At 37.5% G+C, this 13,073-nt stretch overlaps 1 protein-coding gene across 1 annotated transcript in view; it reads right to left on the bottom strand.

Moving 5' to 3' along the window:
* The window catches only part of LOC133633672 (CUB and sushi domain-containing protein 1-like), a 1,183,208-nt gene that overhangs the window by 55,277 nt on the left and 1,114,858 nt on the right, over positions 1–13,073 (bottom strand). The window contains exons 60-61 of the mRNA XM_062026293.1: positions 10,855–11,040; positions 26–202 (exon numbers count right to left, since the gene is read on the bottom strand). Coding sequence (XP_061882277.1) covers positions 26–202; positions 10,855–11,040 — 363 coding nt within the window. The remainder of the gene's footprint in view (positions 1–25; positions 203–10,854; positions 11,041–13,073) is intronic.

Here is a 13,073-nt window from a genome sequence, read left to right as displayed (position 1 = left end):
TTTTCTAATCAACTCAATCTCCCACCAGTGCAATCTGGAGGTTGTCCTGTCCACGTCCCATTTGTTGTGCAGTGTCTGGTGGTCAGGCCTGATGTTTTGAACCCTTCCCAGCATGCGTAAGCCACTGAGCTGCCGAAGGTGATGCCATCATTGAAGACGATTCTGCCGTGGGCCGGGGTGCCTGGGTTGCCACAAGATACAGCTGAGGAGTAAAGACAATTGGCGATTAATCATTGTGACAATGTCAGTGTCTTGCTGTCACTCAGGGCAGATGAACTGTATAGTCTGCAATAATGAGATTATCACAGGAGCCAGATGGAAATAACAATAAATATGGACTTGAGGTAGAAAGGCTGATTAATAATTAAGGGTTTTTGGACAGAATCCCAGCACTGAATAGCAGACGGTGCAATATTTTTAACAGTGAGCTGGAGGCTAGCACACCAACAGTGCCCACAGTGTTTTTGAACTACTCCTTGTTGGTTTATACTGAAATAAAAATATTAAGGTGGCCGAGAAGGGTCACTACAAATGCAAATACGACAAAACAACAACTATAAGACGCAACACAAGCCATAACATAACAACTTTCAGCCAGAACACCATTACAAAAGCCACTGCAAATGCAAACGCTGCAACACAACAACATAAAGCCACAACTAGGCCTGGGCGCCTTTCATATTCGAACCGTTATGGTACCAATTACCGGTACCTGGGAATTGATTCCGGTACTCAACGGTACCGACATTTGGTACTGAGGTGTGTGTTCATGTGTTAATTAATTATACTTACATGTGTGTTCATGTGTTAATTAATTATTGTTAATTTGTTTAACAATAAAAGGCATTTAACAGTGAGCGGATTACAATGACTGTGCTGTCCAGTTGTTGTACCTTGATTTCTTACACTTTTTAGTCTCATTTGCAAGTATTTAGACTTAGACTTAGACTTAGACTTAGACTTCCTTTTTATTGTCATTCAAATTTGAACTTTACAGTACAGATAAGAACAACATTTTGTTGCATTAGCTCATGGTAGTGCAGGATAAAAAATCAATAAGGTGCAGATATAAATAACAATATTACTGTAGAGATAAATATATAGCACTTTTGCATATGCATCCACGTTTATGGATGTATGTTATATTGTCTTTATATTCCAGCGAGTTAATCCATTTTTGGGAGGAATTGAGGGTATTGCCACCTGCATTGTATACCTGCATTGTCCTTTCCATCATTGTAACTGAGCTACTGTGTTGAACAATTTCCCTTGTGGATCATTAAAGTTTGTCTAAGTCTAAGTCTAAGTATTATTATGATGCGTTCAAGAGTCTTACGGCCTGAGGGAAGAAGCTGTTACAGAACCTGGAAGTTCTGCTACGGAGGCTGTGGAACCTCTTTCTAGAGTCCAGCAGTGAAAACAGTATTTGGTGGGGGTGGGAGGAGTGTCTGCAGAATTTCTGAGTCCTGGTCAGGCAGCGGCTTTTTGTGATTGCAATTCCAAGATGTTAAATGGCAGTAGTTCATATGCTACATTGTGTTGCCTAGTCAGAGAGTAGTATTTGCAATTAAGCTGAATCTAGTTTTAGCCCTAAAAAAAGTCAAGAAATCATAAGTATTGTACTTATCGCACACCAGCTGTTTGATAGTAATGTGCATCTTAGTTGTCGTTTTCATTACCAAATTTGGAGGAGTTGAAATCGCCGTGTAAAATCACTAATGCCAGTAACAGCATGTCCCTGCAAAATTTAATGTAAATCAGTACTGATCTAGCGCATTTTGAAAAGCCATACTGCACGTTTGAATGTTTTCTGTCAGGCATACTTCCTTTGTTGTCATGGAAAATTGCAACATTACCGAGAGCCCATCTGACTGAGTCCGCTCTGAGTGCTGCTTTAGGGCTTGTTTGTCCGCCAAGTGTTAATGAGAGAGGCAACAAAAATATCGATATATGACACTGTTTAAATTTACGTGACTCAATACATGATAGCATCTACGGTATTGGGTCAGGGACTAAAAAGTAACAACTTCGGTACCCATTCCTAGCCACAACACAACAACATAAAGACACACTACAATTACATTAAGCAAAATCAAAAGTGATGGACACAACAGTAGAGACAGCGAACAAAGTATTGCCGACATATCCAGTGCCTGAGGCAGAAAGTTGAGGAGGTATTAATGAATAAAGTTGAACAAGTAAGTGAGAGTAAGCTGTTAGCTGTCTAATGCCATTTCCGTTGTGGCTTTTTGTTGTTATGCTGTGGCATTTGTATTTGCTGTGGCTCTTGCAATCGTGTTGTGGCTGAAAGTTGTGGTGTTGTGGCGTTTGCAGTTGTTGTGACCTTTGACGGTCACTGTAGCAAAACTGGGTTGCATAAACAACTGCGGACATGCACAATTATTGTACAGCAGTGTAAGTACGCTCGGTGTGCGACAGCGGAGAGAAGGGCGTACAAAGACGAAGAACAGGCCCAGAATGAGTGCACCCTCATTATTGTTTTGTGGAATCTTATCATAAGTTTTCCCGCATACGCTAGGCTGACCATATTCTGAAATCCCAAAAAGAGGACACATATATGCGTGCCAAGGCGGGCAGCACGCCAAGGCCGGGACTAGGTGAACATTTGCCAATGATACTCGAACTTGCTTTATAAATAATATATTTTTTTAAATAAAGCATTTTTTCTCCTCTGTTGACAGCAGCTAGGAATTTTCAAAATGGGGTCCCACAGTAAATTTTTGGGGTCCCACTTTTTTGTAAGCGTTTTGAAAACAAATGACAAATGTATGCATTATCCTGTTATATCTCACATTCTATATTGTGTTTTGGAAAAAGGTTGTCATAAACGTTACTTAATTCATTAAAAAAGATAATACAAAAGAAAACAAATGTGTGTACATATGTAAATGTATTCAGTTATAAACATTCATTCACTTTCTTCTTTCCTTCATGGATCTAAACTTTACCGGTGCTGGTAGTTTTTTCTATGTTTTTATTTAATACGTTGTAGGTGTATTTATTTCAGTATAAAAGTGTAAAAAGTGTTTTGCTTCGGTCATGAAATGATGATAATGGTGTGCCAGGGCATACATATATTTTATATTTAACGCTTAAATCTCTGGAGTCTACATCAACTTCGGATCTATTCCTCATTTCAAAATGTTTTAGTTTTTTTTTATGTTGTTTTTTTTGTTTGTTTGTTTTCTGCCCTTTTTTGTCAAACAAAACTATGTTTTTTATGGCAAACACACAAAATATGCAAAATCTTCCACCAAAAATATTTTTCAAAGTGAAATATTTGATGTGAAGTAATCGGAACCTTTGATAGGTCAATAATTAATTCATAATAACATTGATTTTGATTCAATATTATGTTTTGAGCAATGACAGTTTGAAAGAAAAAAAAAACAGCTTTGTTTTATTAGTCAACATTGCAACTTTTTCTAAATTACATTTCACCTTTAAGCTTTTTTATTTCACTTTTGTTATGTTGTTGTTTATTTTAATAGTATTTTTAGAATTTGCCGTGGGCCTTTAAAACATTAGCTCAGGGCCACAAATGGTAAAAAAAAATATAAAAAAATGTATAATCTGCGTCCTTTCTGATTTCAATGCGTTAAAAAGACACAAAAAGTGCGTTAACGCCAACACTGGTTGACAGTTTAACAATAAGTCACACTTATATTCTGCAACATTCACAGTTTTGGAAAAAAAGTGCAGAGGTAGAAATATTCAAAATAACCTCTTGTATATAATCCAAACATTAATAATGCCTCAAAACAAGTTAATTAAATTTAAACAAAAAACAGCAGACGAGCTCTTTCCCTGCACAGCTGTTTTGTGCTTTGTAGTGTCGATATGGGCTTGTAGATCGTTGGCCCCTTTATTTGCCACAGATACATACGTTCCTGCTTTGCACACAGTGCATTCTGCTTTCCATGTGTTCACGGCCAGGACGAAAACACAAAATACTTTTCCCGCAAATCATCTGTGAAGTTGCATTTACATTTCGGCATTTCTTGTTCTCATGTCTCATCTCTCCACTCACTAGCTCTCTCGCTCTGTGTCTCTACCCCTCCCTCACGAATGTTGGTACGTGCGCGCACCTTCAGTTTTTTTTTTTTTAACCCCTTCTTAACTTAACTCTGGACGTACATTGAAAATACACGCAACCCTAATTCAAAATGCCGGACATTTGAGGCATTTAAGAAAACCCGCCCGGACACCCCCGCAAAAGAGGACATGTCCGGGGAAAAGAGGACGTATGGTAAGCCAAGCATACACTTTGATCGATCTAGCTATGCGGGTAAACATAATGTGGTGCCTGGTGACTATAGGATCACAGAAAATACTAACAGCTTTAAAATACAAGCTGCTTATGTGGTTTTGGGGAAAACAAATGCTCAGGAACGTGAGGCCAGCAAATGTATTCAAATTGGACAATGTCTGTGCATATAATACAGACACAGAGTGGTGTTATTTTGTTATCCCCGCTGAGATCATGCTGTGTGAAGCATTAACATTGCTTCTTGGTTCCTGCCTCGTCAAATCTTTTTTCAGTGAGGAAACCATTTGGAAATATATGCCGACATTGTGCCGTTAAGTTAGAAAACAACATTTTTCAAATAGGACACGGCGCTCTAGGGAGAACTATAGCAACTGGCGATCCATGGAGTGACACTGAACATGAAAAGAACAGCGGAGAATTAGCAAGCCACCTTCACTAATGAGAGCATGCCAGCTGACATGCTTTGACAACTGAACACCTATTGATGGCAAACATCAATATGTTGCGCGACAAGGGAGGATGCGTGCACAGCTCTCTTTGGGTTGTCGGTTTGTGTAGACGTGCGTGTGGCCTGCCCACAGACAGGAGCAATATTGTGTATGGATGGATCCGCCTATGGATCTCTTTGTACGCCTCGGTGGTAGATGCCATAGTCTTTCGATTCAGCTTTTGAACACCATTAGCTTAATGACAAACAGACACAAAGAATTAGTGTCACACAAAGAAACACTTGGGCAACCTTACAAACCGAGATGTGTGTGTGGGTGAAACACTGCCGCAAAAAAGTGAGTTATCTATCTATCTATCTATCTATCTATCTATCTATCTATCTATCTATCTATCTATCTATCTATCTATCTATCTATCTATCTATCTATCTATCTATCTATCTATCTATCTATCTATCTATCTATCTATCAATCTATCTATCTATCTATCTATCTATCTATCTATCTATCTATCTATAAACACTGAACCGCTTGCCGAAAGCGGTGCACTAAAACATAGTTAGCTAATAGCTAGCTAGCGGCTAACATCTGTCCATAGTGTTTTATCTACTTCTAAATCACTAATCCTAGCCACCAAAGCCACAAATAAATTACTGTATGTTTCTTACTCCCTGCAGGCCGAGGAATAGCTAAACATGCTTCACAACACACCATAGGAGGATACAATAGCTCACCGCTAACAGCAAACTATAATACCAAGTAGTTGCGCCCCTGAATGTAAACAAAAAGGTGGGTCTACACAGATATCGATTGTAAAAATATCAAGAACGAGAGCCGTATGTAGTCAATACTTCATTGACTACATCAACATTTTTTATTAACCCAAAATCTTTTTTAATTGTCTTATTTTTATCATGTGTATAAACTCAGTAAATATGTCCCTGGACACATGAGGACCTTAAATATGACCAATGTATGACCCTGTAACAAATTGGTATCAAATCGATACACAAATTTGTGGTTTGATTGATTGATTGAAACTTTTATTAGTAGATTGTACAGTACAGTATATATTTCGTACAATTGACCACTAAATGGTAACATCTGAATACGTTTTTCAACTTGTTTAAGTCGGGGTCCATGTAAATCAATTCATGGTATCACCCAAAATGTATGTAAAGTACCAAACAACAGAAAAATAAGTACTTCTTACATTTTAACAGAAGTGTGGATGAAACATGGTAAAACATAAAATAACCAGATATTTGCAGTGAATGAATAAATAGATAAAAAAATCAATTTTCTGACGCATGTCCCTCATAATTCTGACTGAAATAATACAATGTGAAATGACGCATACATCGGCAGCCAAATTAAAGGCCTTTGTAACCTGTTTGCTTTCTTACTACTAAAAGTGACATTTTCTAGTATTTTCACAATCTTATTAAAATTGGTCTTTGCTTTTAATGAGAATTGTATTTTTTACTTTTTTTTGTTAAAATAAAGACAATAATGCCATTTTTTGTAGTCCCCTTTATTTAGAAAAGTATAAAAAATATCTAAATACATTTTGGTACGGGTACCAACCCTAATCCTGACTATTTTCCCAATTCCTGCTACTAAAAACATCCTTACTGCTTGATTCTGCCACCATCATGCTTCTCTGTAGGGATGGTAGTGGCCTGGTGATTAGCGATGGTCAGAGAATCTTTCAGGTGCACTTTAGCAAACTTTTACAAAGGAATAGCTTCCGTCTGGCCACTCTACCAAACAGGCCTGATTGGTGGATTGCTGCATACATGGTTGTCCTTCTGTAAGGCTCTCTTCTGTCCTTCTGTAAGGCTCTCTTCTCTCCACAGAGGAATGCTGTAGCTCTGACAGTGATCCTCGGGTTTTTGATCACCTCCCTGACTGGTACCTTCACCCCCGATTGCTCAGTTTAGTCGGCCTGCCAGCTCTAGGAAAAGTCCTGGTGGTTCCAAACTTCTTCCATGACAAATGATGGAGGCCACTGTGCTGATTGGGACTTTATCAGATTTGTGCATCGAGATAATCTGTCTCAGACGTCTATAGACAATTTATTCGACTTCCATCTTGGTTTGTGCTCCGCCATGCATAGTCAAGTGTGGGACCTTATAGATAATAAACAGGTGTGTGCCTCCCCAAATCATGTCCAACCACCTGAATTGGTGGACTCCAATTAAGCTGTAGTAACATTTCAACCTTGGTCAGTGGAAATAGGATGCCCCTGATATCACTTATTAGCTTCATAGCAAAGGCTGTGAATAATTATGTACAGTATGTGTGATTTCCTATTTTTTCATGTTTTAATCATTTGCAAACATTTCAAAACATTAACATTTTCACATTGTCATTATGAGGCACAGGTGTCAAACTCAAAGCCCGTGGGCCAAATCTGGCCCGCCACATTATTTTATGTGGCCTGCGAAAGCCTGGAAATTATATCCGTTGATAAAATGCTTAATCTTTTCTTACTAAATATATTTATTCTTTCCCTTTTGACATTAAAAATCATGTACTGCATGCAATTGCATATCTTTTAAAATTGTTTTTTTTCCATATACAGTAAGACACTAAAACATTGAAAAGCAAACAAAAAAACCATTAAAACGACAAGATTTTACGGTAAAACAAAACAAAACTGGCAGCTCTGTTGCTTGAATTATACCGCTAAAAACAGTGGTATCGTTTTTCCATTCCATTCCATTTATTATATTTTTGATATGCTGTAAAAAACCCGCTGCTTTTACTGCAAATTTCTGGTGACTGAGCTGCCAGTAAAATTAAAATATTTTTTTTGCAGTTTATGTAAAAAATATATTTTTAATGTATTATATACATACAAGTATATTCATATATTACTCATTGTTAAAAACGGCCCTCTATGGGCAACCATAACTGTGATGTGGCCCTCAATGAAAACGAGTTTGACACCCCTGTTATAAGTTATTGTGTGTAAAATGTGTAGGGCAAAAATGAAGTCCTTCCATTTTAGATTAAGGCTGCAACATAGCAAAATGAAAAAAAAAGTGAAGCGCTGTGAATACTTTCCGGATGCATTGTACATACAGTACATACACTATATTGTATGGCTATTTTTTTTTTTCAAATACACTTTGGTTATAAGTGTGTAGAGTACCTTCTAAGCACATTCAACAATACTGTGATACTAATGACAACCATGATCATATTGGTGACAATAGCTGGGATATGACCTATCTTTGATTGATTGATTGATTAAAACTTGTATTAGTAGGTTGCACAGTGAAGTACATATTCCGTACAATCGACCACTAAATGGTAACACCCGAATAAGTTTTTCAACTTGTTTAAGTCGGGGTCCACTTAAATTGATTCATGATACAGATATATACTATCAAATACTATCAAATATATACTAACATCATAATACAGTCATCACACAAGATACTCATCAGAGTATATACATTTAATTATTTACATTATTTACAATCCGGGGTGTGGGATATAGAGGGGGTGGGGGGTGGTAGGTTTGGTTGGTATCAACACTTCAGACATCAACAATCAGCATCAACAATTGCATCATCAGAGAAATGGATATTGAAACAGTGTAGGACTGACTTGGTAGGATATATATAGCAAATAGTGGACATAGAGAGAGATCAGAAAGTATAAGAAAAAGTGTCTACATTTGATTGTTTACATTTGATTATTTATAGTCCGAAGAGGTTTTATGTGGAAGGGAGGGTGTTAGTTTAGGGTTGTAGTTGCCTGGAGGTGTTTTTTTAGTGCGGTTTTGAAGGAGGATAAAGATGCCCTTTCTTTTACACCTGTTGGGAGTGCATTCCATATTGATGTGGCATAGAAAGAGAATGAGTTAAGACCTTTGTTAGTTCGGAATCTGGGTTTAACGTGGTTAGTGGAGCTCCCCCTGGTGTTGTGGTAATGGCGGTCATTTACGTTAAGGAAGTAGTTTGACATGTACTTCGGTATCAGGGAGGTGTAGCGGATTTTATAGACTAGGCTCAGTGCAAGTTGTTTTACTCTGTCCTCCACCTACCTACTTCCTGGCTGCCTACCGGGGTTAACATCAGCAGTGTTTTATTCAGATTACATTGTCAGTGAGAATAGGGAATTACTGTAATTCCACTTCCTTTTTCCGGGTTCTCCAAAGCGCTGTGGGGACCCACTTTAATTTCCTCTGAACTCTCAGGGGTTTAGGGAGCCTCTTTGAAAACTGCTGTTGTATAGGGATCCCTTTGTCAGCACAGGGTGGGAAATCCAATGCAGTCAGAAGCTGAAATCTTCTGTATCTAGGCCACACACACATCAGTAGTTTTCCTTCTGTTACTCTCAAAATCAGCATCAAGCTGCTGCAGCTTCATGGTAAATGATCTAATGGCACATGTGCATACTTTTAGAGTTCGACCCTTTTCCCTGAATTCTTGTACAAGCTCATTATGAATCTTTGAGAAGTTCTCTGCTCATTACACAGTACTGTACAGAATATTAGAGACTTTGTATGACGAGTATGCCAAGTGGCTAGATGCTACTGTATTCACCAAAGAGGAGATTAAATTGCTCAACTTGGGAAGCTAAGCTGATTTATTTTTACATACATTTCAGAATGATTAAGTCAATATTTCAAGGAAGGGAAAGTGGTTTATACAAAATTTGCACTCCTTCATATTTTGGTATTTAAAAGAGCAATTTACCAAGACTGGCTTGACATCCTAAGGCACATTTTTGCGAAGAGATGATTAAATGATGATGATGAATGCTGCATTGTAATACAAATCCTCACATACAAGTCACATGATTGAGTGAGTATCAGGGAGTGAGAAGCCTATGGAAGTATAATTGTCTCACATCAACTTATATATATCCATATGATATTTATATATGTGTATATATTAATAAATATACAAACACAAGTACAAATGTGATATACAAATAAAAAAATAATTTGTATAAATAAAAGCGTATTTTTAAATATATTTTTTGAGATTTGAAAATATATACCGGTACAAATAAAATGTATAAATATACAAATGTGACATACAAATAAATCAAGAATTGGTATGAATAAAAGTGTATTTGTAAATATATTTTTGAGATTTAAATATAAATATGATCGATTTTGTATTTGTATTTGTATTGAATTTGCATATGTGGATCGCTTTTTTGCTTTTGTGTCGATGAGACATTTCTACCACGAACCAGATGCACAAATAAATGTGACCTACACACTTCCCTGAATATCCAGCAGAGGGCACTGCAGCCAGAGTGGTCTCGGTCACAGACATGGTCAGACACTGGCGAGCCAATCAGAGGCACACTAGGGAGGGTCATATTACGTCATGACTTTTGGTATGATTTGACACACATTGCACTGATAAGAGATCAGTATCTACATCGGATAAGGTCATTAAACGGCATTGATACAATAAAATAACCAGCTAGCACGGTCTTTCAGATTAACTGGATAAATTAGCATTAGCTAATACAACGCTAACGTTAGCTAGCACAGGACCGTTGTGCGTTCTCTCTGTAAAGACGTGGATTGTTTTTGTGCAGAGAACTTCGGGCATTTTGCATTTATTTGTGCATCTGGTTTGTGGTAGAAATGTCTCATCGACACAAAAGCAAAAAAGCGATCCACATATGCAAATTCAATACAAATACAAATACAAAATCAAGCATATTTATATTCAAATCTCAAAAATATATTTACAAAAACACGTTTATTTATACAAATTCTTGATTTATTTGTATGTCACATTTTTATATTCATACATTTTATTTGTATATATTTTCAAATCTCAAAAATATATTTACAAATACGCGTTTATTTATACACATTATTAATTTATTTGTATATCACATTTGTATTTGTATTTGTTTATTTAATAATATATGAGTATATGATTTAATATCATATTGATATATATAAGTTGATGTGAGACAATTCTACTTCCATAGAAGCCGTCTAAGCAAACAAATGCAGAAGAATCTACTGGGTAACACATGTCTAAAAAAAGCCCCTTCTGTGAAGTGAATCTTCCACATCACTTCAGGTCCGCTGTGTAAATGCTTGCTGCTGTGCTCGCTCACCTTGGCACACGGGCTGTGTTCCACTCCAGGTGCTGTTGTGGAGGCATGTCCTCTCAGCAGAGCCAATCAGATTGTATCCCGCCTCGCAGCTAAAACGCAGCAGGCTTTTGGTTTTAAACTCCTCTCCTCCTAAACGGCCTCCATGGGGAGGGACCCCCGTGTCTCCGCACAACCCTGGACTCGAACCTTTAGTGAGAAAAAGATAGTTCGTGTTAATGTACCGAGCATTCCAACAGCGTGGAGAGGTGCACACTGCAAACACATACCACACACTAACACACACACTAGTGTTGTAACGATACTAATATTTTGGTACCAGTACCGGTACTAAAATTATTTCGATACTTTTCTAAATAAAGGGGACAACAAAAAAATTGCATTATTGGCTTTATTTTAACTTAAAATCTTAGGGTACATTAAACATATGTTTCGTATTGCAGTTAAGTACATAGTGAACATACAAGACAACTTGTCTTTTAATAGTAAGTAAACAAACACAGGCTCCTAATTAGTCTGCTGACATATGCAGTAACATATTGTGTCATTTATCATTCTATTATTTTGTCAACATTATTAAGGACAAGTGGTAGAACATTAATAATTAATCTACTTGTTCATTTACTGTTAATATTTGCTTACTTTCTCTTTTAACATGTTCTGTCGACAAATCTGTTAAAATGTAAAAATCACTTCTTCTTCTGTTGTTTGATACTTTACATTAGTTTGGGATGATACCACAAATTTGGGTATCAATTCGATACCAAGTCGTTACAGGATCCTACATTGGTCATATTCAAAGTCCTCATGTGTCCAGGGACATATTTCCTGAGTTTATAAACATTATATACATTTTTTAAAAACGAAAGAAGATGTTGAGATGCCAAAAAATGTCGGTGTAATCATAATAGTATAAACTAGATACATGTCTGTACTTGATATCATTACAGTAGATGTTAGGTGTGGATCCACCAATGGCGTCTGTTTACATTTTGATGCCAGTGAGCTATGGTGTGTAGTAAAGCATGTTTAGCTATTCCTCGTCCTGCAGGGATGATACTTGTAAGAAACTTACTTTATTTGTCGCCATGGAGACCAGGATTAGTGATTTAGAAGTAGCTAAAACACTGTCGACAGCGGATGGACGTTAGCCGCTAACTAGCTAGCCATGTCTTAAAGCATGTCTTCCTGAGGGCGTTTCAGTGTTAAAGCTTCATCTTTATCGTTAGTTTTTAAGCCAAAATGCGTCCGTTCTTCCGTTTCTGTCTACACACTATGTCTGCTCGTAAGCACTCCTTGATTGTGCGCTACCGAACATGCTCCTCTGCTCGTAAACCAGCAATGTCACGACGTGACTATGACGCGGGCGGTGCGGGACCGGTACGTTTCAGAGGCGGTAGCTTACCGAAAAGTATTCATTAGTATCGCGGTACTATACTAATATCGGTATACCGTACAACCCTAACACACACACACACACACACACACACACACACACACACACACACACACACACACACACACACACACACACACACACACACACACACACACACACACACACACACACACACACACACACACACATACACACACACACACACACAAACGTGAGGTTTAATTGACACAATTTACATGTTTTCACCCCTAAGTGACACAGTTTTAGAAATTTAAAATGTCATTTAAATATGCAGATACAATGTCTCAGTAAAGGTAGACATATATCATGGATTTGGATTAGTTGAAAAAAAAATGTATGGCATACTGGTATGAAAGTTTTATTGTAGCAATGTTATTTGCAAAAACATATCTCTATCCGTGCGTCTGGATTCCAATTCACCTGTCTGTGAACTAGTGTGTGTGTCTGTATCTCAATGTGTGTGTGTGTGTGTGTGTGTGTGTGTGTGTAATCAGAGTCATGTGTGCGTGTTTTAAGTTGCCTGTCTGTATTATGATTTGTCTGTGGGTAAAAAAACAAAAATATGTCTGCCCGTATTTCCTCGTTCGGCCGTCTTTACTCGTGACATGTTGCTACGTTTCTGCCGCTAAAGAGTTGTGTGTCCATATTCAGATGTGTGTATTTGTAAAGCAATCTGTGTCTAAGACTTGTGTGTGCGTAAAATGTGTCTGTAATCAGATTTGTGTGAAGCAGGAACCCTGATTGGCTGTATTTTTACATATGACATTTGCGACACTTACGCAGCGATGCAATCTTCTAAAAA

The sequence above is a fragment of the Entelurus aequoreus genome, linkage group LG02, assembly GCF_033978785.1.
Source record: "Entelurus aequoreus isolate RoL-2023_Sb linkage group LG02, RoL_Eaeq_v1.1, whole genome shotgun sequence".
NCBI classification, from domain to species: Eukaryota; Metazoa; Chordata; class Actinopteri; order Syngnathiformes; family Syngnathidae; genus Entelurus; species Entelurus aequoreus.
This window is presented reverse-complemented; position numbering and strand designations above follow the sequence as displayed.